General features: G+C 38.9%; 2 protein-coding genes across 4 annotated transcripts in view; one reads left to right on the top strand and one right to left on the bottom strand.

Annotated features, from left to right (window-relative positions):
• S100B (S100 calcium binding protein B) overlaps positions 1–7,381 on the top strand; it is a 32,549-nt gene extending 25,168 nt beyond the window's left edge. The window contains exon 2 of the transcript XR_014317812.1: positions 6,033–7,381. The gene's annotated coding sequence lies outside the window, so the exon portion shown is untranslated. The remainder of the gene's footprint in view (positions 1–6,032) is intronic.
• The window catches only part of DIP2A (disco interacting protein 2 homolog A), a 98,223-nt gene continuing 83,013 nt past the window's right edge, over positions 4,109–19,318 (bottom strand). For 2 of the 3 annotated variants that reach the window (XM_082763639.1, XM_082763640.1), the window contains exons 26-38: positions 19,021–19,144; positions 18,065–18,186; positions 17,626–17,737; positions 17,327–17,436; positions 16,717–16,847; positions 15,385–15,553; positions 14,065–14,235; positions 10,864–10,925; positions 9,147–9,204; positions 8,592–8,666; positions 7,764–7,938; positions 5,999–6,122; positions 4,109–4,375 (exon numbers count right to left, since the gene is read on the bottom strand). In XM_082763639.1, coding sequence (XP_082619765.1) covers positions 4,123–4,375; positions 5,999–6,122; positions 7,764–7,938; positions 8,592–8,666; positions 9,147–9,204; positions 10,864–10,925; positions 14,065–14,235; positions 15,385–15,553; positions 16,717–16,847; positions 17,327–17,436; positions 17,626–17,737; positions 18,065–18,186; positions 19,021–19,144 — 1,686 coding nt within the window. In that variant the 3' untranslated portion in view covers positions 4,109–4,122. Of the gene's footprint in view, positions 4,376–5,998; positions 6,123–7,763; positions 7,939–8,591; positions 8,667–9,146; positions 9,205–10,863; positions 10,926–14,064; positions 14,236–15,384; positions 15,554–16,716; positions 16,848–17,326; positions 17,437–17,625; positions 17,738–18,064; positions 18,187–19,020; positions 19,145–19,318 lie in introns of those variants that run through there. The other variant, XR_014317810.1, reaches the window with a different exon arrangement.

The raw sequence follows: 19,318 nt of genomic DNA, 5'->3' as shown, positions 1-19,318 counted from the left end.
AAGTTGCAGTTTCATTAACTGTAAACTAGTTAGATGTAATTCAGCTCTATTATCCGCTAACATGATTTCTGACCGGATACGCTACAATTCTTTAAATGCTTAAAGTGTGCAAGCTTTCATAAATTCCCTTTTCATAAAATTGCTAAAACACAGTTATGAATATGCTGCAGAAACCAAAACCATATGCTTTAAAATCCTTGAAGTGCAAAATACATGTATTCACATGATAGCAGGGAAAAAATAGATCACTTTAAAAAATCATTAACTCTGTACAGAAAATTAGGAACAGGCATTTAAAATTAACTCAGTGCTTCCTTTTTTCTGCTATAATACATTCCTGGGTTACAGTAAGCAACAAATAAAGGCTTACAATAGCCTCACAGTACTGTTTCTAGAATGACATAAAGCTTATAAAAAGTCAGTACAATGTGCTAGCTCAGATCTTCAGTAGTCACTGGAATCCCACCTAACACAACTGAGTGTATTTGAAAATTCTGCTTTGACAGCAACCCTTTCACCACAACTTACATCCTTCCCTCAGTGTGGCACAACCAGCTCGCTTAACCAACTACAGTTTATTAATTCAGGAGAAAACGGGGCTTACCATGTTTATTACAGTGTTTTCCATGCCCAGTAATTTAGTCTAAAATAAAAAATAAATAAATAAATGGATTTTTTTAAACCTGTCTTCTTCAGTTTTGATGAGTTAAGCTGCTTTGGTAATGTCACAATAAAACACGCAGTGCAGCACTATCTGGATACTATGTACAAGCCTTGTAATTAACAGAAAATGAAAAAGGCTCAAAGTTGCTATCTTCTGGCTATGTACAATGCTTGTAAAAACAAATCACACTTTACAGGAGAAATTCTTGCGTGTTTCCTAAACCGTCTGTTGGTACCCATCTGTTTTCTGTGGGTGTGCCACCTCCCTTTCCTCTTCAAATAAAACCTATCTTCATTTAGGAAACTACAACTTAACGTATTTCTCACATACACAGAAGTATCCATTTATCACTCTGTAAAAGTGGGTGTTTCAGTTGCTCAGAAACCTTTGGAAGTCATTGTTAGATAGCGCTGCTTGTGTAAAAACATTCACGAGGGCACGTGAACAGGGTGAGCCCTTCCATAACGCAGAGTTCTGCATATGACACTGGCTACAAGCAGCCTCTGCAAGTTTCTACCTGTCTGCTATGCCCCAAAAAAGCGTTTGCGCTGAAGCTCCAAGTCAGAGGAACAAGTCCATTTGGAAATGCTCTCTGGGAGCACTGCTGCAGCATGTCATCTTCACTCAAGAAAAATTAAACCAGACAGTACCTCTCCCCAGTCACACTGGGGACGACAAGGAACAGCTCATTTTAGTACCTCTTACAGCCCTTCCTCCTGCTGCCGCCTTCCGTCACCCTGGTGAGGTTGCTCACGGTCGTCATCTTGGTGCTGCAGTTCTTGAGTCTTTTCTCCAGCCAGTGCTTTTGTCACTGCACCAGGTCTAACACTGGACCTCTCCTCTTCCTGCTGGTGCTTTTTACAGTGCTTTTCAAAAGTGGAGATTTTGGCATAGGTCTGGTTGCACACCAAGCAGTGGTACGGCCGCTTGCCGCTGTGTGTTCTCACGTGAAGCTGGAGGTAGGAGGCCCTGGAGAAGGCTCGACTGCAGACCGAGCAGCGGTGAGGCTCACGCTCCTCGTGGGTCCTCAGGTGCTGCTTGAGGGACGAGCCCTGCCTGAAGGCCTTCCTGTACCTGCTGCAGGCATAGGGCCTCTCCCCCGTGTGCAGGCGGCCATGGAGCACCAGCCCCGCCTTCTGCGTGAAGGCCTTCTGGCACTGCAGGCACCTGAAGGGCCTCTCGCCCGTGTGCAGGCGGCGGTGGGCCTGCAGGTGCGAGGCGCGCCCGAGGCACTGGCTGCAGTCCTGGCAGCCTTAGGGCCGCTCGCCCGTGTGGGCGGCCTCGTGGCGCGCCAGGTGCGAGGCCTGCAGGAAGCGCCTCCCGCAGGCGGGGCAGCCGAACCGCCTCTCGCCCGCGTGGCAGCGCAGGTGGAGGGCGAGGTGCGAGGAGATGAAGGCCCTGCGGCAGCGGAACGGCTTCACCCCGCTGCTCCCCGCTGTGCCCGCGGCGCTGCCTGGCGAGGCCGCCGGCCCGCGCGAACGCCTTCCCGCACCGCCCGCGGCCGCACCGCCGCCACCACGGCCCCGCGGCGCCCGGCGGCCATTTTGGGGAGGAGCCGCGGCGGCCGCGGGAGGGGCCGCGAAATGGCGGCCGGGCGCAGGGCGGGGCTAAAGCGGCACAGGCCGAGCGCCGACAGGCAGCGAGTCAGGCGTTCAGCAGCTGTTTGGAAACGTTTAATGCTTTTTTGTTTTAAGTCTTACTTTACAAGGCAACTTGTCTCACTGTCAACCAACATCTCCATACAAAAATCTTACAATGTTTTATTTGCTAAAAAACTACAACATTCAAATTGGGGCTAGGTAGTTTTTTTTTTTTTGTTTTTTTTTGTTTTTTTTTTTGCCAGCTGTTGTGTTATGAGGAGTGTCCCACAGTCCACTGCTAAAGGCTGCTGTACTTAGACAATAAGTTACACACGTGCTGTACATAATTACAGTCATAGGAGGGTATGCAGCTGTATAATACACCACAATCAAACACCATGAGGGCAAAGAACTAATATATACGAAAGCACTTTGTAGAAGATTTTATAGCTCATTCGACCAAGAATCATTTGATATCCTCTTACCAGGATATTGATATCCATCTTTCTTAGGCACTGATCCAGGCAAAATTGCCTTGCAGAAAAACCTGGCTCTTTTGCCAAACCCAAGCATTACTAAAAAAAAAAATATAAAAAAATGAATGTAACTCAAACTCCGTATTAACTCTATAAAAATAATTATTTGCTAGTCTCTTACTTACCTTCAAACACATGAAGTATTTGAGTAACTTCACATTCTCTTTCTGAATTAGGTTCACTGCAGTATTAGATCAGGCAGAAATTTCAAAACTGTGTTTAGTCAGCGTGACTCAACCACCAGGCTATTTCAGCTTGAACAAAAGGTCTGTCTAAACTGAACTAAAAGATGAAGGCTTGTACCATAGCAGATCCACCTAACACTGAATATCTTTTCCACGGTGGAAGAAATTACTACATAAGTTTTATCACAGGATATTCATGGAAAACATACTGTAAGATCATGCTTTGTAAACATTTGTACAAACAATTCAGAGACTATTGGCTTTGGAATGAGTTCTTAAGTACTTGGTGTTATGCAGGGCAGTAATAAACAACTAATGCTATGAAAACAAGCAACTTTTAACATAAAGTTACAACAGCAAGAGCAGTGAAGGCTCCTGCATCAAGTAGTTAAAACTGAATATTAATTTAATATTTTATTATAAAGTTCATAGCATTACAGAGTTTAGCATGGCACAATATGTAACCTTGTTACAGATGCAGTATTTGCTTTTGCTTGGTACAAAAAAGCTGAACAGCAGCATAACTCTTGTTAGATTGAATCTAGAATTTGAATGAACTTGTTTCTTCTGAATAGGAATGAATCAGTGATTTAAAATAAAAAGGCTGCATTTTTAAACCTGAAATATGTGCAGAATTCCTATCAGTACAGTAGGAGAATATGCTAGAGATGTGTGCAATCTTGAAAGTTATGTCCCAACCCAGGTACTACCAATATATTGCAAACAATCTCATTGAGGGGTAAGTCCAAATGTTTTTTCACAACTTTCAGAATTATTTCCAAGAGTCTTCCTCACAGCTGGTGTACTCTCCCCACCCCACCTTATGTCCCTTTATGCAGTGCATCAAGTACTGACATTCATAATTATTGTAAAAAAAAACAAAAAACAAAACAAAAAAAAAAAAACAAAGCACATTGGTCCATGATAGTTCTCGTAAGTTTCCTTCAGGAATTCCAGTCAATTCTCCATTCTAAGACAGCAATAACTGTTATAATGGATTTATGAAATTAAATGCAATCTGAAAGGTGAAGGTCTGTGAAGATTAGTATCTCCATTTTCCTAAGTTTTTCAACAGTTTTAAAAACATAACAAATGAATTCAGATGCTATTCAGAAAGTCCCTAGATTTTGGTGCTTTAGCCTTGTGATTTTCTGGTTTCACATGTTGTAGGCAACGTAAATAGGATCCAGCTGGTCAGCTAAAAATCCATCTCTCAAGTGCATTCGTTGTTTTTCACCACGGGAATTGATAGGAATAACACCTGGGTCCACAATGACTACAACACCTACTATGAGGTAATGTTCCTCCAGAACCACATTTGTTACCAGTGCAACCAGGTCCAATGCTTCTTGTTCTGAGCCTTCTAATTCCACAACCACCACAAGCAAGTTGGTCCATGTAAATACAGCACTGTCGGCAGGATGTAAATATTAATGGTGAGAAAAAGAAAGCAAACCACAGTCAAAGGAAGCTACCAAAGACAGACTTACTGCAAATAATTTGTGTAAGGACTTGAACAATATACGTAATGTGAAAAAGCAGTATAATAATATGAATATGTATAAATCAAGAGATATCAAAGCTGTAAGTTCTAGGGATATTCTCTGCCAACCACTTCTCAAATTGTCTCTGTAAAAACTCTAAGTGGGTCTTTTTCTCCTATATGCATGCAATCACATATTTAGAAGTCCTTTACACTTACGTATTAACATAAGTACCATTGAGATTTCAATCAGTGTGTGCATGCTTGCTATTAATGTACTTTTATAAATTTCCAGAGATTCAGAGAATCATAGAATCATTAAGGTTGTAAAAGACCTCCAAGATCACCCGCTCCAACCATCACCCTACCAGCAATGTCACCCTAAGAACCATGTCCCTAAGAACCACGTCCAACCTTTCCTTAAACATCCCCAGGGTTGGTGACTCCACCACTTCCCTGGGCAATCCGTTCCAATGCCTGACTGCTCTTTCTGAGAAGAAATGTCTCCTCGTTTCCAACCTAAACCTCCCCTGGTGCAACTTGAGGCCTTTCCCTCTAGCCCTATCGCTAGTTATCAGTGAAAAGAGGCCGACCCCCAGATGGGCCTTCCAGATCCACTCAGTATCTATCCCTGTCACTGAAGGGATAGACAAAAACACCACCTGTGCACCTGCTCCACCCACTAACCACCCCAGTCTCCTGAAGCCCCTTTTGACAGCCTTCAGGCTTCTCTCTGCAATTTCATCACTAGCAGCCTGAATTATCACTAAGGGCTAATAATCAGAGGGGTGATCAAAGTCAGGAAGTTTCCTGGTAATGTCCCCGACCCAGGCCCCAGGTAGGCAGCAGACTTTCCAACAGGGAGGGTCTGGCCAACATACGGGGCCATCTGCTCCCCTCAGAAGGGAGTCGCCTGCAACCATTACCCTTCTTTCCTTCTTGGTGGAGGAAGTATTGAGGCATGGAATAGACTTCCTTGCCCTAGACAACCTCCTGTATGACTTTCCCCCCCATCTTCACCACCATGAAGACAAAGACACACGATAATTACAACAAGCAAGCACTACCACTTTGTGACTGAAGAGGACCTACAGCCAAATGGCATGTATCATCTTATTAGTACAAAATGAGAATAATATATGTTAAAAGATATCATTCTATGATTCGAGAAATCCTAGAGATGTACAACATCCAAGGGCATACATTCTGACCACTGTGAAAATCAGCAATACAACTTGAAAGTGTTCTGCCACCCTGTTCATATTGTGCCCTCTCCTTGTCTTTGACTGAAGATCAAACTCTGATGAAGGTGTGGAGTTCTTTATTGTTGTTATTTTTTGTTTGTTTGTTTGAGTGGTAAAAAAGGGTGTTATATTTCAGTTGGTTATTCTCACTGCAGTATTTTCTAAGCAAGGCTTTAGTAAGCTCAACTCTATATCTTGCTATAGACTCAACTAACTCAATCTAGCTTTCTGTCCTGCAAAATTTGATTCTTTCTATTTTGGAAGATATAAAAGGATACAGAAAAATAACTGAACCATAACTCTTACCATTCTGCAATGCTCTTATGTGCTCTTATTACAGATGTCTCTATATCAATGGGGTGGTACCTCATTCCTCTGAGCTCCAGTGTTTCATCCAAAGAGCCTACGACATACAGGGCATCGTGCCTCTCTGCGACAGAACACAGACATTACAAACATCAACAGATCTGAAGAACAGACATCCTCATTTGTACGTGCTTATTCCTGATGTTACAAGACATTGCTGGTTCTTCTGAGGAGAAAGTCCATAATACACATCATGCTTTACCATTTTTAAAGATGAAGAATTGTGAGGTCATTTAGCACTTATGTATATTGACTCAAAGCAAAAGAAACCAGACTAAAAATAATTTCTGTTATCCAGTTCTGTTACTTCTCTTACATAACATGATCTCAGTTCATAAAACTAATCAAAATCCATCTTTTCCTCCCACTATTCTTACCAAAGAACTTCTCTCCAATCAAAAGGAGGAGAGATTTCCTTTTTATTTTATTTTTTAAAGAATTTATACCCACTTTTTCTCATGACAGCAACGTTTTTCTCAACTTAAGTTCCCCACAGTTAATGAAGAGAACAAACCTATTACCTTAGCTTTCCTAGGTTAAACACACAAAGCTCTTCTAGACCTTACAGAACACGCTCTCCAAACTGACATGCTCATCCTGTAACTCTGTCAAAAGGAATTGTTCTTTTTTCTTCTGTGCCTATTTTAGAATTCTGCTCAGTCATGTAACGAGACTAAAAACTACTGGGAAGCAGCACTATCTTTCATTCACATTTGCTAATAATGTGGTAATTTATGACAGCTGTTCTCTCAAATGCTAACAAACTTAAGGACAACTGACATTGCTCCACAGCAGGAATATCTTTATATGTGATTTTTTAGAAAGCTACAAGACACAAAAAAGTGCTGTAGTAATCTAGTGCCTTGCCATCTGCAACTTCTCGTTGTGAACATCTGCTTGCAATTCCCCTTTCTTTCCACTACCAGCTTTCTCCAGAAGAGGGAGCCACTCCACATTTCCAGAAGTGGAAAAAAAAATGTTCTATCTTGTATCATGGGCGATTACAGGATCTATAAAAGGTATCTGTGAACGCCCTATTTATCCAGTGACAGCAATGAGGGGGAGACAGATACTATCAATGGAGATATCACTGTTCATTTAAGTTCAATCACAAGCAATCGCAGGTACATTGCTAACAAGTTTTTCTTCCATCTGTGTACATTTCTCAAGTTCAGACACTGGTTTAAATTAGAAAAAAAAGAGAAAGAAAAAAAGGAGATGAACACTATTTATATATTGGAAAAAAATAAGGATAAGTTACTCCTCTAGACATTTCACTTCTGAAAGGCTGGGAAATTGCTGATATTTGTGCATGTCCTAGAACTGCTGAATGACTTACCATTATTAGTATTATCTAGATCAGCACTGAAATACTGTATTCTCTCTGTACAAAAGAGGTTTACGCAAGAAGTAAGTAGAAAGTCTCTAGTGCTCTTAACAAGCACACTCATATTATTTTGTTTAAATGGATATAAAGGAAGAGGATCCTACTTTCTAAATGAAAAGTGCATTACGAATTTCTCCTTTTGCATGATTACCCAGTATCATTATAATCAATGAACGTATATAGAGTAAAGATTCCTTTTATATTCAGCTCTCTTATGGAAGCCAGGATAATCTTGCAGGACAGCTTACTCTTTGCTAGGCTCAGCTACCCCAATGAGTTTCAGCACATGCTTCTCTAAGTGTATCTGTTTCCTCTCACCTCCACTAGCATCAGTAAGTTCAGTTCTGCGCAGAAAGCCAAGGTATCCAGTCCGAGCCCATATGGTCTGAGTGTCTCCAAAACTCAATCGAGCAGTAAAGTGATCAGCGTGCAGTGCTTCTTCTCCATACACTGTGTAGTAACCAGTAGCATTATGCGGACTACTCACCCATATCTAGGGGGTTAAAAAAAAAAAAAAAAGAAAAAAAAAAGAGAACTATTCCAATACAAATAAAGGTGATTTTGCCAGATCTGGGCAGCGTAATTTATTGATTTAAATTTTAGGAGCTGTTTTACTAAAATAATTAATTTCTGGCTCAGAGTAAATGACCAGGAAAAAGGATTAAAAAACATTTTACATACATGTAATTGGGGACAGTCAAGAGAAAAAATGAACTAGGCATTTGACATACTGGAAAAGGACACCCACCAACCAGCTATCTTCTACTAGAAGGGCATCTTAATAAGCACAAATCCAAATGTATATAAAACACAGATTAAACCAAGCAGCAAATTACCTCATTACTACTATCCACTGATGGAGTATATAATGATACACAGTATCTACTCACTTCCTCATGTAACTACCAATCAGACACAGACTTGTTAACTGATACCACCTGGTCCTAGCATGCAATAGTTTGGCACAGGAGGGAGAAATCCATGCAAACATTCACATAAATATCTGAACCATTCCAGCTCTCTGCTGAATTCATTTCCTTGCCACATCAATTTGATTGTGGCTGTCTAAGTATGACATGAATTTACCTAATATGATTTATCTATATATGATATCACTGCTGATAAACAAAATATCGGAAGCTTTACCTCTCCTAAATGTGAGTCTCCCAGAGGTCCCTTGGTTTCTGTGTGTGCTATGATGACCTTTACTCCTGGAAGAATCTTCAACAGAAAACAAAGGTTTAAAACTGAAGTTAACAGAAGTTGAATTCATCAAAAGAAAGGTAAGTTAATAATGCAAAGCCACAGAAGTCAATCCATGCAAATCTTCCCTTTCTACTCTTTACTCCATGGGTATCAATCAGTTCTTCCTACTAAGTTGATTAATCATTTAAATTCTAAGCAGCTATTTTGCAGCTTGTATTTAGCTACAGAACTGATCTTTCACACCTGAAAAATGCCTTGTGTGAAGGCCTGTGATTTTTTCAGTTACAGCAACATATACTACCTATTTCTTCATTTTACAATCTTTGCTTCACTTTTATCAGCTGTTCATGTCATGCTCTCTCTAGTGCCTCTCCTAGATATACTGTGATTAGTGAAGCACATTCAGCCTGACATTGCTCAGACTCTGTACTGAGAGAAACAGTTCACCATCCAGATAGGGATAGTGAGGAAAAAAGATTGCTCTCAGTCTCTCACCTTCCCAGACTCCATAAGTGGCAGACTGTGGGGAGAACCTCTCTCTACCAAACGTACCCTGAGAAAATAAAAGAAAAATGCATTTGTACAGAGATCCATGAACTTAAATAGAAGTTAAATAAACTTAAATAGACGTGTTTCATGATATCAGTGCAGCTAAGGATAGGATAACACTGGATATCGTGAAGCACGTCTATTTAAGTTTATTTAACTTCTGACACTCAATTATTCACAAGACAGTTAAGAGTTTCTAGCTGTCTTCAAGACTTTAGTATTAGCATTCCCATATACCCGTTTCCTTTAAGAATCAGAAACTCATCTCTCCAGAGAGATGAATAACTCATTCCAGAAGAGCTCTAGGGTTGCAGTTTCACCAGCATTTTTTACTTTCATCATCTTTATTGAACTCTCCTGGACCTCTGCTTGCCACACTGAACCATAGCAGCCCCAGTAGGAATTACAAAAAGTAAGGAGCAAGAAACCTAAAAAAAAAAAGGATTACACTGTCCATTAGTGGCATAACTTATGAAGATATTACAGTTGCAGAAGGAGCAAAAATTGAGTGCAATAGGAGAGGTGTACAAGAGAAACGGCTCCTACACACTATGCATTATTTTACTAAACCAACACACATAGGCTAGAACTGATTAGCACCATGGGAGCTTTGAGGCTATGGCTGAACTTAACAATGTATCTCAGGCAAATCGTAGTGCTATATTAAATAAAGAAAAAATGAGCAATTTACATGGATCTGGTCAAATGCCAGATGAAGATCATGCACATGATGCTTGTTTTCTAGTAACTAAGATTTAACCTTCCAAAAATTACAGAACAGTAGTCAAAAAAAAACCTGCCAGTTAAGCCCCTGATTGAAATAATAAGCCCCTGATTCAAAACAATCAATTAAGAAGATTTTTTTATATCAATACCAAGTATTGATATTAAGTTTCTTAAAGTAAGTACAGAAACAAATATGTATGAACATATGTATGATGTATGAACACTACTAAAATTAGTCTGAACTTGGTAATGCCAGCAATTTTATCAGCTAAGTTAACCAAGAGACAAGATAATGCAAAAATTATTGACTACAGAATTAAGACAGATAGAATGTATCCTCAACAAGATTCCAGATGATGTTTACATGTTCTGTCTGAAGAAAAAAAAAAGTCTAAGTACAGCTAACTGTAATTTTTCCACTATTTCAAGGATTGTTATAGAGAAGATGAAGCCCAATTGCTCTGAGCTGTACATCATAAGGAGAAGAGGTCAGGCACATAAGCTGCAAGAAGGGAGACAACAGTAAGAAATTTATTGTCCTACAGCTGGATGTCAGCCTCAGGACATGTACCCAAAGGAAAATCCCCACTTTTGGAGATTTTCCAAACAAAACTGGTCCTGGCCCTCAGTAATGCATTGAAGCCTTGGAAGTTGGCCCTGCATTGAGCATGAGGGATGTCCTGAGATCCTGCCCACCCAAATCTTTCTGTGATTCTGTGACTAACCAGCCAACTGGGAAATCACCTTTTGCTGGTGGTACAGTTAACTACGAAACAGCTAATGAGTCTGGATTATAGAATATGGATGAACAGACAGCAACTTAAGTTAGGGTGCAAAAAGGAAGAGCAGAAGAAATGATGGAGGAGGAGATAGAACTTTCTCCTCTGCAGTCATTTAATGGTTAATGTTATGTTATGTACCATAACATAATCTGTACCTGTCATGTCGAAGTGCTCTCATATCTACATAGACCGTTGTTGGATCTGGTCCTGCTGTTCCCTATGAATACAAAGGACGAAACAAAATCAACAGAAGCCAGAAAATCCTATTTTCATAGCCATATAAACTCAAAAATTCCTCTCCCTCTTTTACTGACATTTATAAAGTACTGTCCTAATCTACCAAAAAAATAGTCAGAGTACTCACCCTCTAGAGTGACTGTCATAAAGCATTGATGTTTTATGCAATTATATAACAATTTCAGAAATGTTTGCATTTTACAATAGAAATTAGTAAATTTATTTGTAGAAATTAGTAAATCAATGCACAAGTGAAGTATGTATATATACAGTTAAACCTTTAAGTTTACAAAGTTTTACAAAATTACACCTCTTTTAAAAACACTACATAGCAAGTGCAAAGTATGTGAGCATAAACCTACACGGGCATAACCCCTTTCCTAAAGCTCAGCTGTTCTACTTCATAGAAGTTTTGCTAACTTTGAAGAAAAAAACATTCAACTAAAACATACCTCTAACCATCCGCTATCTTTTCAATGCTCCTGCAAGTAATGGCCTAGACAGAGGCAGACATCTTGCAGTCAGAAGATAAACCTTCTGACCAACTCTGGAGGAAGGTCAGACTCCTAAAATAAATTAATTTCCCAACATGGCAACAGGGGACTTTTTTCTTTTTTCCAGCAGAGTTTAATCTCAAGGCAACTAGAAACTACTGTGAAATGCATATTTAAGCTAAAAAATGTAGGCAGAGTCAGTGATTATTCTCTCCCATGCAGGGAAACATAGCATAGCTGCTCATTTTAGAAGTTTTGAAAAATTAGGCTGCTTTTTTATCCCCTCCAGAGCAGGGAACAGTAACAATGTCTTTATAACAGCATTGCTTTCTAAATCTGTAGCACTGCTAAGGCTCAGGGAAACCGATGGCCATACCAGATTGGCATTATGGTGTTTACTTTTTAGGAAGATACCACTCATTAACATAATTCCTTGCTATAGCCCCATACTGCATGTTTGAGAAAGAGGTTTTGTATTTCAGCTACAAGTGCTTTTTTTTTGGGGGGGGGAAGGACAGACGGACACAAAACACTTCTTTAGAAAAAAAATCACTTGTCCTCTTTCAAGTGAAAACTCCCTCAACTAGGATACATTCCTTATAGAGTTTTACCACTGAACCAGACTGACTTTAGGACATTACAAGCACACACATGCATCACTATACCTGCTCAGCCAGCTTGCCCAGCCTGTTTGGCTGACAGTGGGACCACAAACAGAAGTAACAGAAGCCATCAAAGTGTGTGAAACAGAGAAAAAGGGGAAGAAGAAAATACAAACAAAGAGGCACTGGAGACATAAGATACACACAGTAAGACAGAAAACAAAACTCATACTGTTTCAGAGTGAAAAGAAAATTCGTATTTCAGATTACTTAAGAGCCTGTTTTTTTTTTTTTTTTTTTTTTTTTTAAAGTGATTCACTGGGAAACATGCAAGTCCCAGTAAATAAACAAGAGGCTTAAAGCAGATCATACATAATGTCTGCTGTCCTATCATAAATCCCTCCTCCATCTGCAAGCATCTAAACGCTACTTGTAACTTCAGAAGTAACTTTTACTTCTCAGTCGACCAGTCCAGTAAGGTGGTAAGCTGTCATTGATTTATTTGCATGCTAAATTGTATCAAATACTCAGTTTGGCTACAAATCTATTCATTTAAATTCAACAACATAAAATGTCAGATACAGTTATGCTTTAGAAGAATGTGGGAAAGGTTAAAAGTAAACTAAAAATAGAATGAAAACAAAGATAAAGAGGTATAAAATGAGGAGAAAGCTTAAATGCCCAGAAGTCCTACATTATTCACAATTATCCTGGAATACTCTCCTGGAAAAAATGTTGATTTGGTGTTTTTTGTTTGTTTCTGTTGTTGTTGTTTTTTTGCTTGCTTTATGCTAGTTTAAGACAGAGTATTCTACCATAAAAAGAGACTGAAGATTTCTCATATTGCTGCCTGTGAATTATCAGAAGTTCTTGATATCATCAAGATAGAATAGCTCAGTGTTATTCTAAGTATGGTCTTCTAGATTATTAAGGCTGCTCTTAGATTAATGTCATAGGTATGTGCCTTCAAGTTAGACTGCACAGGAAGTTCTTACCTAGCCCCAAACTGCTATAGCCTATTTAGTTTGAACAGTTTGAACAACAGATAGCCAACATATATTTTTAAAATCCTTTTTCAGACAGGCCATTCAGAAAGTTATTCTTTGACCCTTGGCATCTGAAATGTTCTATTCAAGGAACTTTCAGTCTTTCTTCACAATCTTCTTCATTTCATCTATATCTATATTTTTTCTATTTTTCTACTGATTCATAAAATCACTCTGGCCATATTTCTTTATAACTGGTTATCTAGAGGGTGTTAATATTTTCTCCTTTAATATGTGCAAAAAAAAATAAAGAAACTAAATGAGCAGTTATGAATGACAACATAATTAAGAAGCTGTTGGTTAAATTACACATATGAGATTAGTGTCAACTGAATACTAAGCTATCAAAGACACGTCTGGACAACTGCATGTCATTGTCTCCAGTCTGTGACACGGGGATGTGTAATACACATGCCTATTCTCCCTCTCAAAGCTTCCCATTTTATACCTTTAATTGAAAGTAAGTCCAACTCTTATATGGAATGAGACAAACGTATTTGCATGTTGATAGTGGTCATTTGAAATCTTTCAAAGTGAAAAGAAAACTGTCAACCTTGATAGTTTTCTTGGGTCTTTGAGATAAGAGTTTTTATTTGAGGAACTCTTATCTTCATTTAATTCTACATATACATCAGCTATTTTTCAACAGGCAAAATCTGAATCACATGAAAGCTGAAATTGCATTGCTCAAAATATTTACCATATTTATGAACAGGAAGATATGTATTTAATTTAGTACTGTTCCTGCATAGCAGGAAGGAAAGAAGTTTTGTAATGCTGATCCTCCAAATTAGACAGGCAAATCAACACTATAATTCACAACTTATAACTTTATTCAACTGGGTGAAGAAACAGCAAGCAATGGAGCTCTAGATTATGTAGCTTATTAGAAAAAAATAACACAGCTGAATATGACTTCCTATAAAGTTCCCAGAGATACTGTGTGTAAGAGTAAGGAATAAGCAGTTTAATCTCACCTGTAAGCAAATTGCTACGTTGACCCTGCACCCAAATGTAGTGCTCACTGCACGAGCAGAGAGGCCCAGGTCTTTGAATAACTTAGAGAAAGACTGTGTTAATGTAATCCTTGGTCTCTCCTCTGCAACCACCATGCATGTTCGCACACAAGACAAGTTAACTCCTTTCATCTGAGGGGTTAAATAAAGAAAACAATACATTTTAAGTCTGAAATCAGCATTTCTACAAATAAACCATTTTAATTTGTGGAACTGGCTGTCTTTAAAAACTGACATGAATTCGTTAAACAATATGAACACAAACTGCATTCAGTTTGGCTCCAGCCAAGCAGGACAGCCCTCTAAAACTGTGCCAAACAGTTTTGTGTCACAGTGTGATGCGCAAGACAGAAACCGCTCACATCACGTAGCTGTGACAGACACTCATCATTTTGAGCTGAAAAAACACAAAACATTATTGTGTCTCAGGGAGGGGCAGGCATCCACATGAAGCTCACAAGATACCTGCTTGCTCCAAATGCTACACAGTTCAGATAAAGGCAGAGCACTCAAGATGTTATGAATACTCATCAGCATCAATATGAAACCAAAACAACTGGCTGTGGGCCAAGATTCCCTTCAGTGAGGCCCAGGAGAACAGAGGAACAAAAGTTTTTGTTAGTTTGTTTTGTTTTCTTTTCTTTCTATACTGAGAATAAGCACAATGTAGTTGCCTTCTTGCAAGCAACAAGCTGCCAAACATTCCCAGCAGAGGTCCTGAGCAGCTTAGTTACTAAAGCCATGGAAACTCTCCTGAGACTGAGACAGAAGTGCTTTCTCAAATCAATTAAACTTCAATTAAGAGATTTTCCTCAAAATAAATGGGTGTAAAGTGTGTAACTACAACAGTTAGAAAGATTACATCAGTTTTAGAATTCAATATTGTTTGTCTGAAAAGACCCTAAAGCAGGTGAGACTTGGCAAGTGTGGGGTTGGGCAGTCAGGGGGTGAAGGTATTTGCTTTTTTTTCATGTGTGTTTTGTTTTGTCTGTTTGGCTGGGTTTTTATTTTTGCCTTTCTAAGTATTTTGTCCAAAATTTCAGAAATACACAGCAGCATGGAGGAGGCAAAAAAAAACAGTTGAGAACATAAGATGTCTCCCCCCTCAGAAATGCAAGAGATGAAATTTTCAGCAATCTCAACATTTCCTGCAAAACAAGTGATAATTAAAAGCTCTCAAAGAAACACTTAGAGGACCATGTTCTACAGGACAAAATGAAGTATTTTTAGGAAAATACATGTATTTGTATGTCAGCGTGCTGAAGAGACAAGTCCACTTACCCGCAGCATGTCGGTCTGTGTTCCAAGCCCTTTGGTGCACATCTCCATCACTGAGTACGAGCAGAAAGTGACACGCACTTTGTATTGACTTACAGCAGACAACCAGAGAGATACATTGCTCTCCAGTTCCAGAGGAGGGACAAGAATAGACTGATGACCTGAATATACACTAAGGAAAAGAAGAAAACAAGCATGAAAACTTCAAGCCATCATAAAAAGCGAGAAGTTACTCAAAGAAAAAGGGAACCAAACAACAACAGGAAAAGTGAGAGCTTGATATGAACTTCAACTCAGCTCTTTAGAAAGCAAGCATCTCACTGGATTTTCAACTGATTAGTTGGCAAGGCACTATGGGTTAAAGTTAAGCCACAAACTTCAAGGTGAATTTATCTGTCCTGCAGTAAGTTGCACTGAATTACAGGCAAATAAATTCTCAATGCCTTGAAATTTAGGCAACTTTTCATTTTCACATATGTAAACTACAGTAAGAGAGAGGGTAAGAATACATGTGCCATCCCACAAACCTGTGCCTTCTTTGCAAAGCCTGCTTCCCATGGCAGGCTGTGGTTGCAGCTCTGTCTCTTAGACCTGTTATCTCTGCCTGCTAGGCATAGCATGCAGTCAACACAGCTTGCACGAGAGGCACTGCCTGCCTAGCCTTGACCTAAGAATCAACATCGCCCTGGCAGCTTTCACTGCGGACTCAGAGTTATGAGGAAGCATTCATGCTCTTTGGCTCCCACCTCACTCACACTCACTGCCCCTCCTCACTCTTCTCTCACCCTCTCCACAAGCACCCAATATCCAGCACAGACTGTGTGCCTTGCAGCAAACACCACTCATGTCTGCATCCAGGAAAAGCACCTGTCTAAATCTGCGTGGTGAATGAGAAGAGAGATTTGGTAGGAATGATATTTCTGCAGGGAGGTGACAGTTAGAATAGAAAACATGAACATTGTTCAGGGGAGAAGTTCAAAACCATCAGAGTTTCAAAGAAAGCAATTTCAAAGAGTTTCAAAGTTTTCAGAAGTTCAAAACCATCAGAGGAGATAACCATGAAAACACTTCAGTTCCTTTTTTCCCTCCCTTGGATTTTGTGTCTAATTAATTCCACTTGCAAAACCAAAGTTACTTAAGTAACTGACTGACTTAAATCAACTCTTTTACTACAAAATGCATATTGGTATGAATGTTGTATGTTTTTATGAAATGCCTACAAAAAGTTAATCTGGGGTTACTCTTATAGTCTCATCCACTACAACTAGCTGGGATTCTACAGAAGTGAGGAGAAAGATGGGGACATATGAGAAAACCTATGATTCAGTAACATACCTGCACAAGCACCATAGTGCAAATCCCAAACCACAATAAGGGTCAAGGCAGATGGCAATCTGACGTGAAGGGTATAGCTCACACTGTAGCTTTATAGAACGACATAAGGCACTTGTAGCTGCATGTGACATCTGTAAGAAGAAAGCAGGCTGTCTTCAAGGATTTTTTTAAAAAGAGGTATCACATTTAATACCAACAGAAATGCTTGTTGTAGAAGATACAGCAACTGGTAGTGATTCTTTTTACATGCCTGTGAAACAGGAAAGGGATATAAGCCCAAATTTTTAGCTACTTATCAGGCTATCTGTAAGTGATACCTGTGATGTCAAATAATGTCAAGGAATGTCTAATATTGCTGTGATAAATTGCAATTGAAAACATTTGTGAACTTCACCACAAACACCCTCCCTTTAGTCCCCTCAGTGATTCCTCACATACAACCAGGTAGGAATGAATGCTTCCAAAAAGTGCATCAAGAAACTTTAATGTCATGCACATTTTAGAACAAGCCTTCTGAACACTAAGATGACCCACTGGCAGAAGGAATGAATGTGAAATATGCCAATATATAAGAAAATTAAATTTAACAGCCTCTCTTCAAGTACTCTACCTTTACTCCTGCTAATATGCCAGTAGTAGACACGCTGAAGTCCAGATATGCCAGCATATCTGGAGATGTAGGTCTGAAAATATTAGCCAGCTTCTTTTTCGGCATATCATCTAGAAAGACCACAGGATTAAAATGTATCTTCACAGAATTAACACTGGATGCTTTCTATAGGTCCTGGATGGCTATGTCAATGCAATGCAAGAGACATCCATTTAATTAGGCAGCTATGGTATAACTACAACAACAATAATCCGTCTCCAACCTATATACATTTTATCTAGTGGACAAACATTCTGTACCTGTATCCAAAATAGTGGGCCAAGTCTTAATATCTACAGCTGCTGCAGCTTCTTTGGACTTCAGCAGTTTCATTATCACTTGTGTGGTAAGTATACATGCAGACTTACTGACCTGTAAAAACAAAACACAGCATTAAAAACATTGTAAAGCCAGTTAACGAATTCTCCAGGAATTTCATATCCATGTGAACGAGATAACTAGTAAGCTGAATACATGAAGAAAAGCAGCGGAAGTAAAGGAAAATAATTTACAATAGCAGAAAGAACATTTTAAACGAGTTTTAAAAGAAGTATTGATTGACTCAGTCACTGCACACTGATTTTCTTCTGACTTATTTTACACTGAGTGTGGCAAAATAATTTATCAGGCAATGTCACTATCAGCATCAACTGACCTACACCCACCACAAGCATTAAAAGAGAAATGTCTTATACGTACCTCTACAATCATTTTGACAGTGGGCAGAGTGGTAGCAAGATTCTGTGGATGAGGTGGGCGAACGGTGATAGGTATACAGCCAGCATATAAGCAGCCATAGAAAGTCGCTATTAAGTCTACGCCTGTAAAGAATATTTGTGAAATTAAAGCTATTTTATCAGAACAAAAGGCCAAACCCTTTCAGCAAGATCAAAATATGCACTGAGAAATTTTATTTTATTAAGATGTAAGGATTTGTCACAAAGGTCTTTTCAAAACAACCGCCTATTCTTGGCCAAACTCAATCATATAAGGTTAAAATAATTTGTATTTGAGAGTTAGCAAAAAGTATTTAAAATCTAAAAACTTTAAAATTGTTAGAAATTTATTTTCATGGACAGGCAGCATAAAAGATATTAAAAAAAAAAAAAAGAAGGTACTGTAAGGTTGTGAAGATGACTCAAATTCTTTTTAAAAGTATTTTTTCACAACTGTAACTATGAAATACTCAGTCATCCCACTTTTAGAGGATTTTTTTTTCCTGAGGTACGCTTGTAAATACACACTAATAATGCAATTCTGAGGTCCAGATTTCACTTCTGTAGGCAGTCATTCAGAAAAAAACAGGTGGTCATGAAAATATCAACACTGACATCCCTAATCTTACTTTCCATGGATACATATCCAGTTTTATTCAATTTCCTGAGCCTGAAAATCCAAAATTTTTCATGTGGTTTAGAACAAACTATATTTGGATAACTGTCCAGACATCTGGAGTGGTTAGATAAAGAGTTTGGTAAATTCAGTTTGACATTCTGAGAAGCAGCTTATTAATAAAACAACAAGTCTCTTCCTTGACATGTTAAGTCACTACCATATATAACTATATTAAAAGGATGTTCGAATGTTTTCTTGGCAAGAGCTGTTTCTTTTTTTATGATGTCTGACTTTGACTTTTCCTGTTTGTATTGCCTTACCCGGAGGATAAACCAGGGCTACATGGTCACCAACATTCAGTCGTCCTTTCTCCATCAGTGCAACTGCCACTCTCTCTGCTCTCTTGTGCAATTGTATGCATGATGCAGTACTAGTTACAGTGCCCTGCAGAGAACATAGGCAACTTCAGAAAACTTTGCAGAAAACATTTTGACACTGAATAAAGTACATGCTGCAGATACAATATTTCCATTTAATAGCAGTTATTTTAACAATACAGCAGATTTAAAGACTCTGTCAAAATATGCTTCACATTTCAGAAATTGTTATTATGAACTT

This window comes from Aythya marila, assembly GCF_965140915.1.
Source record: "Aythya marila genome assembly, chromosome: 6".
Classification (NCBI taxonomy): domain Eukaryota; kingdom Metazoa; phylum Chordata; class Aves; order Anseriformes; family Anatidae; genus Aythya; species Aythya marila.
This window is presented reverse-complemented; position numbering and strand designations above follow the sequence as displayed.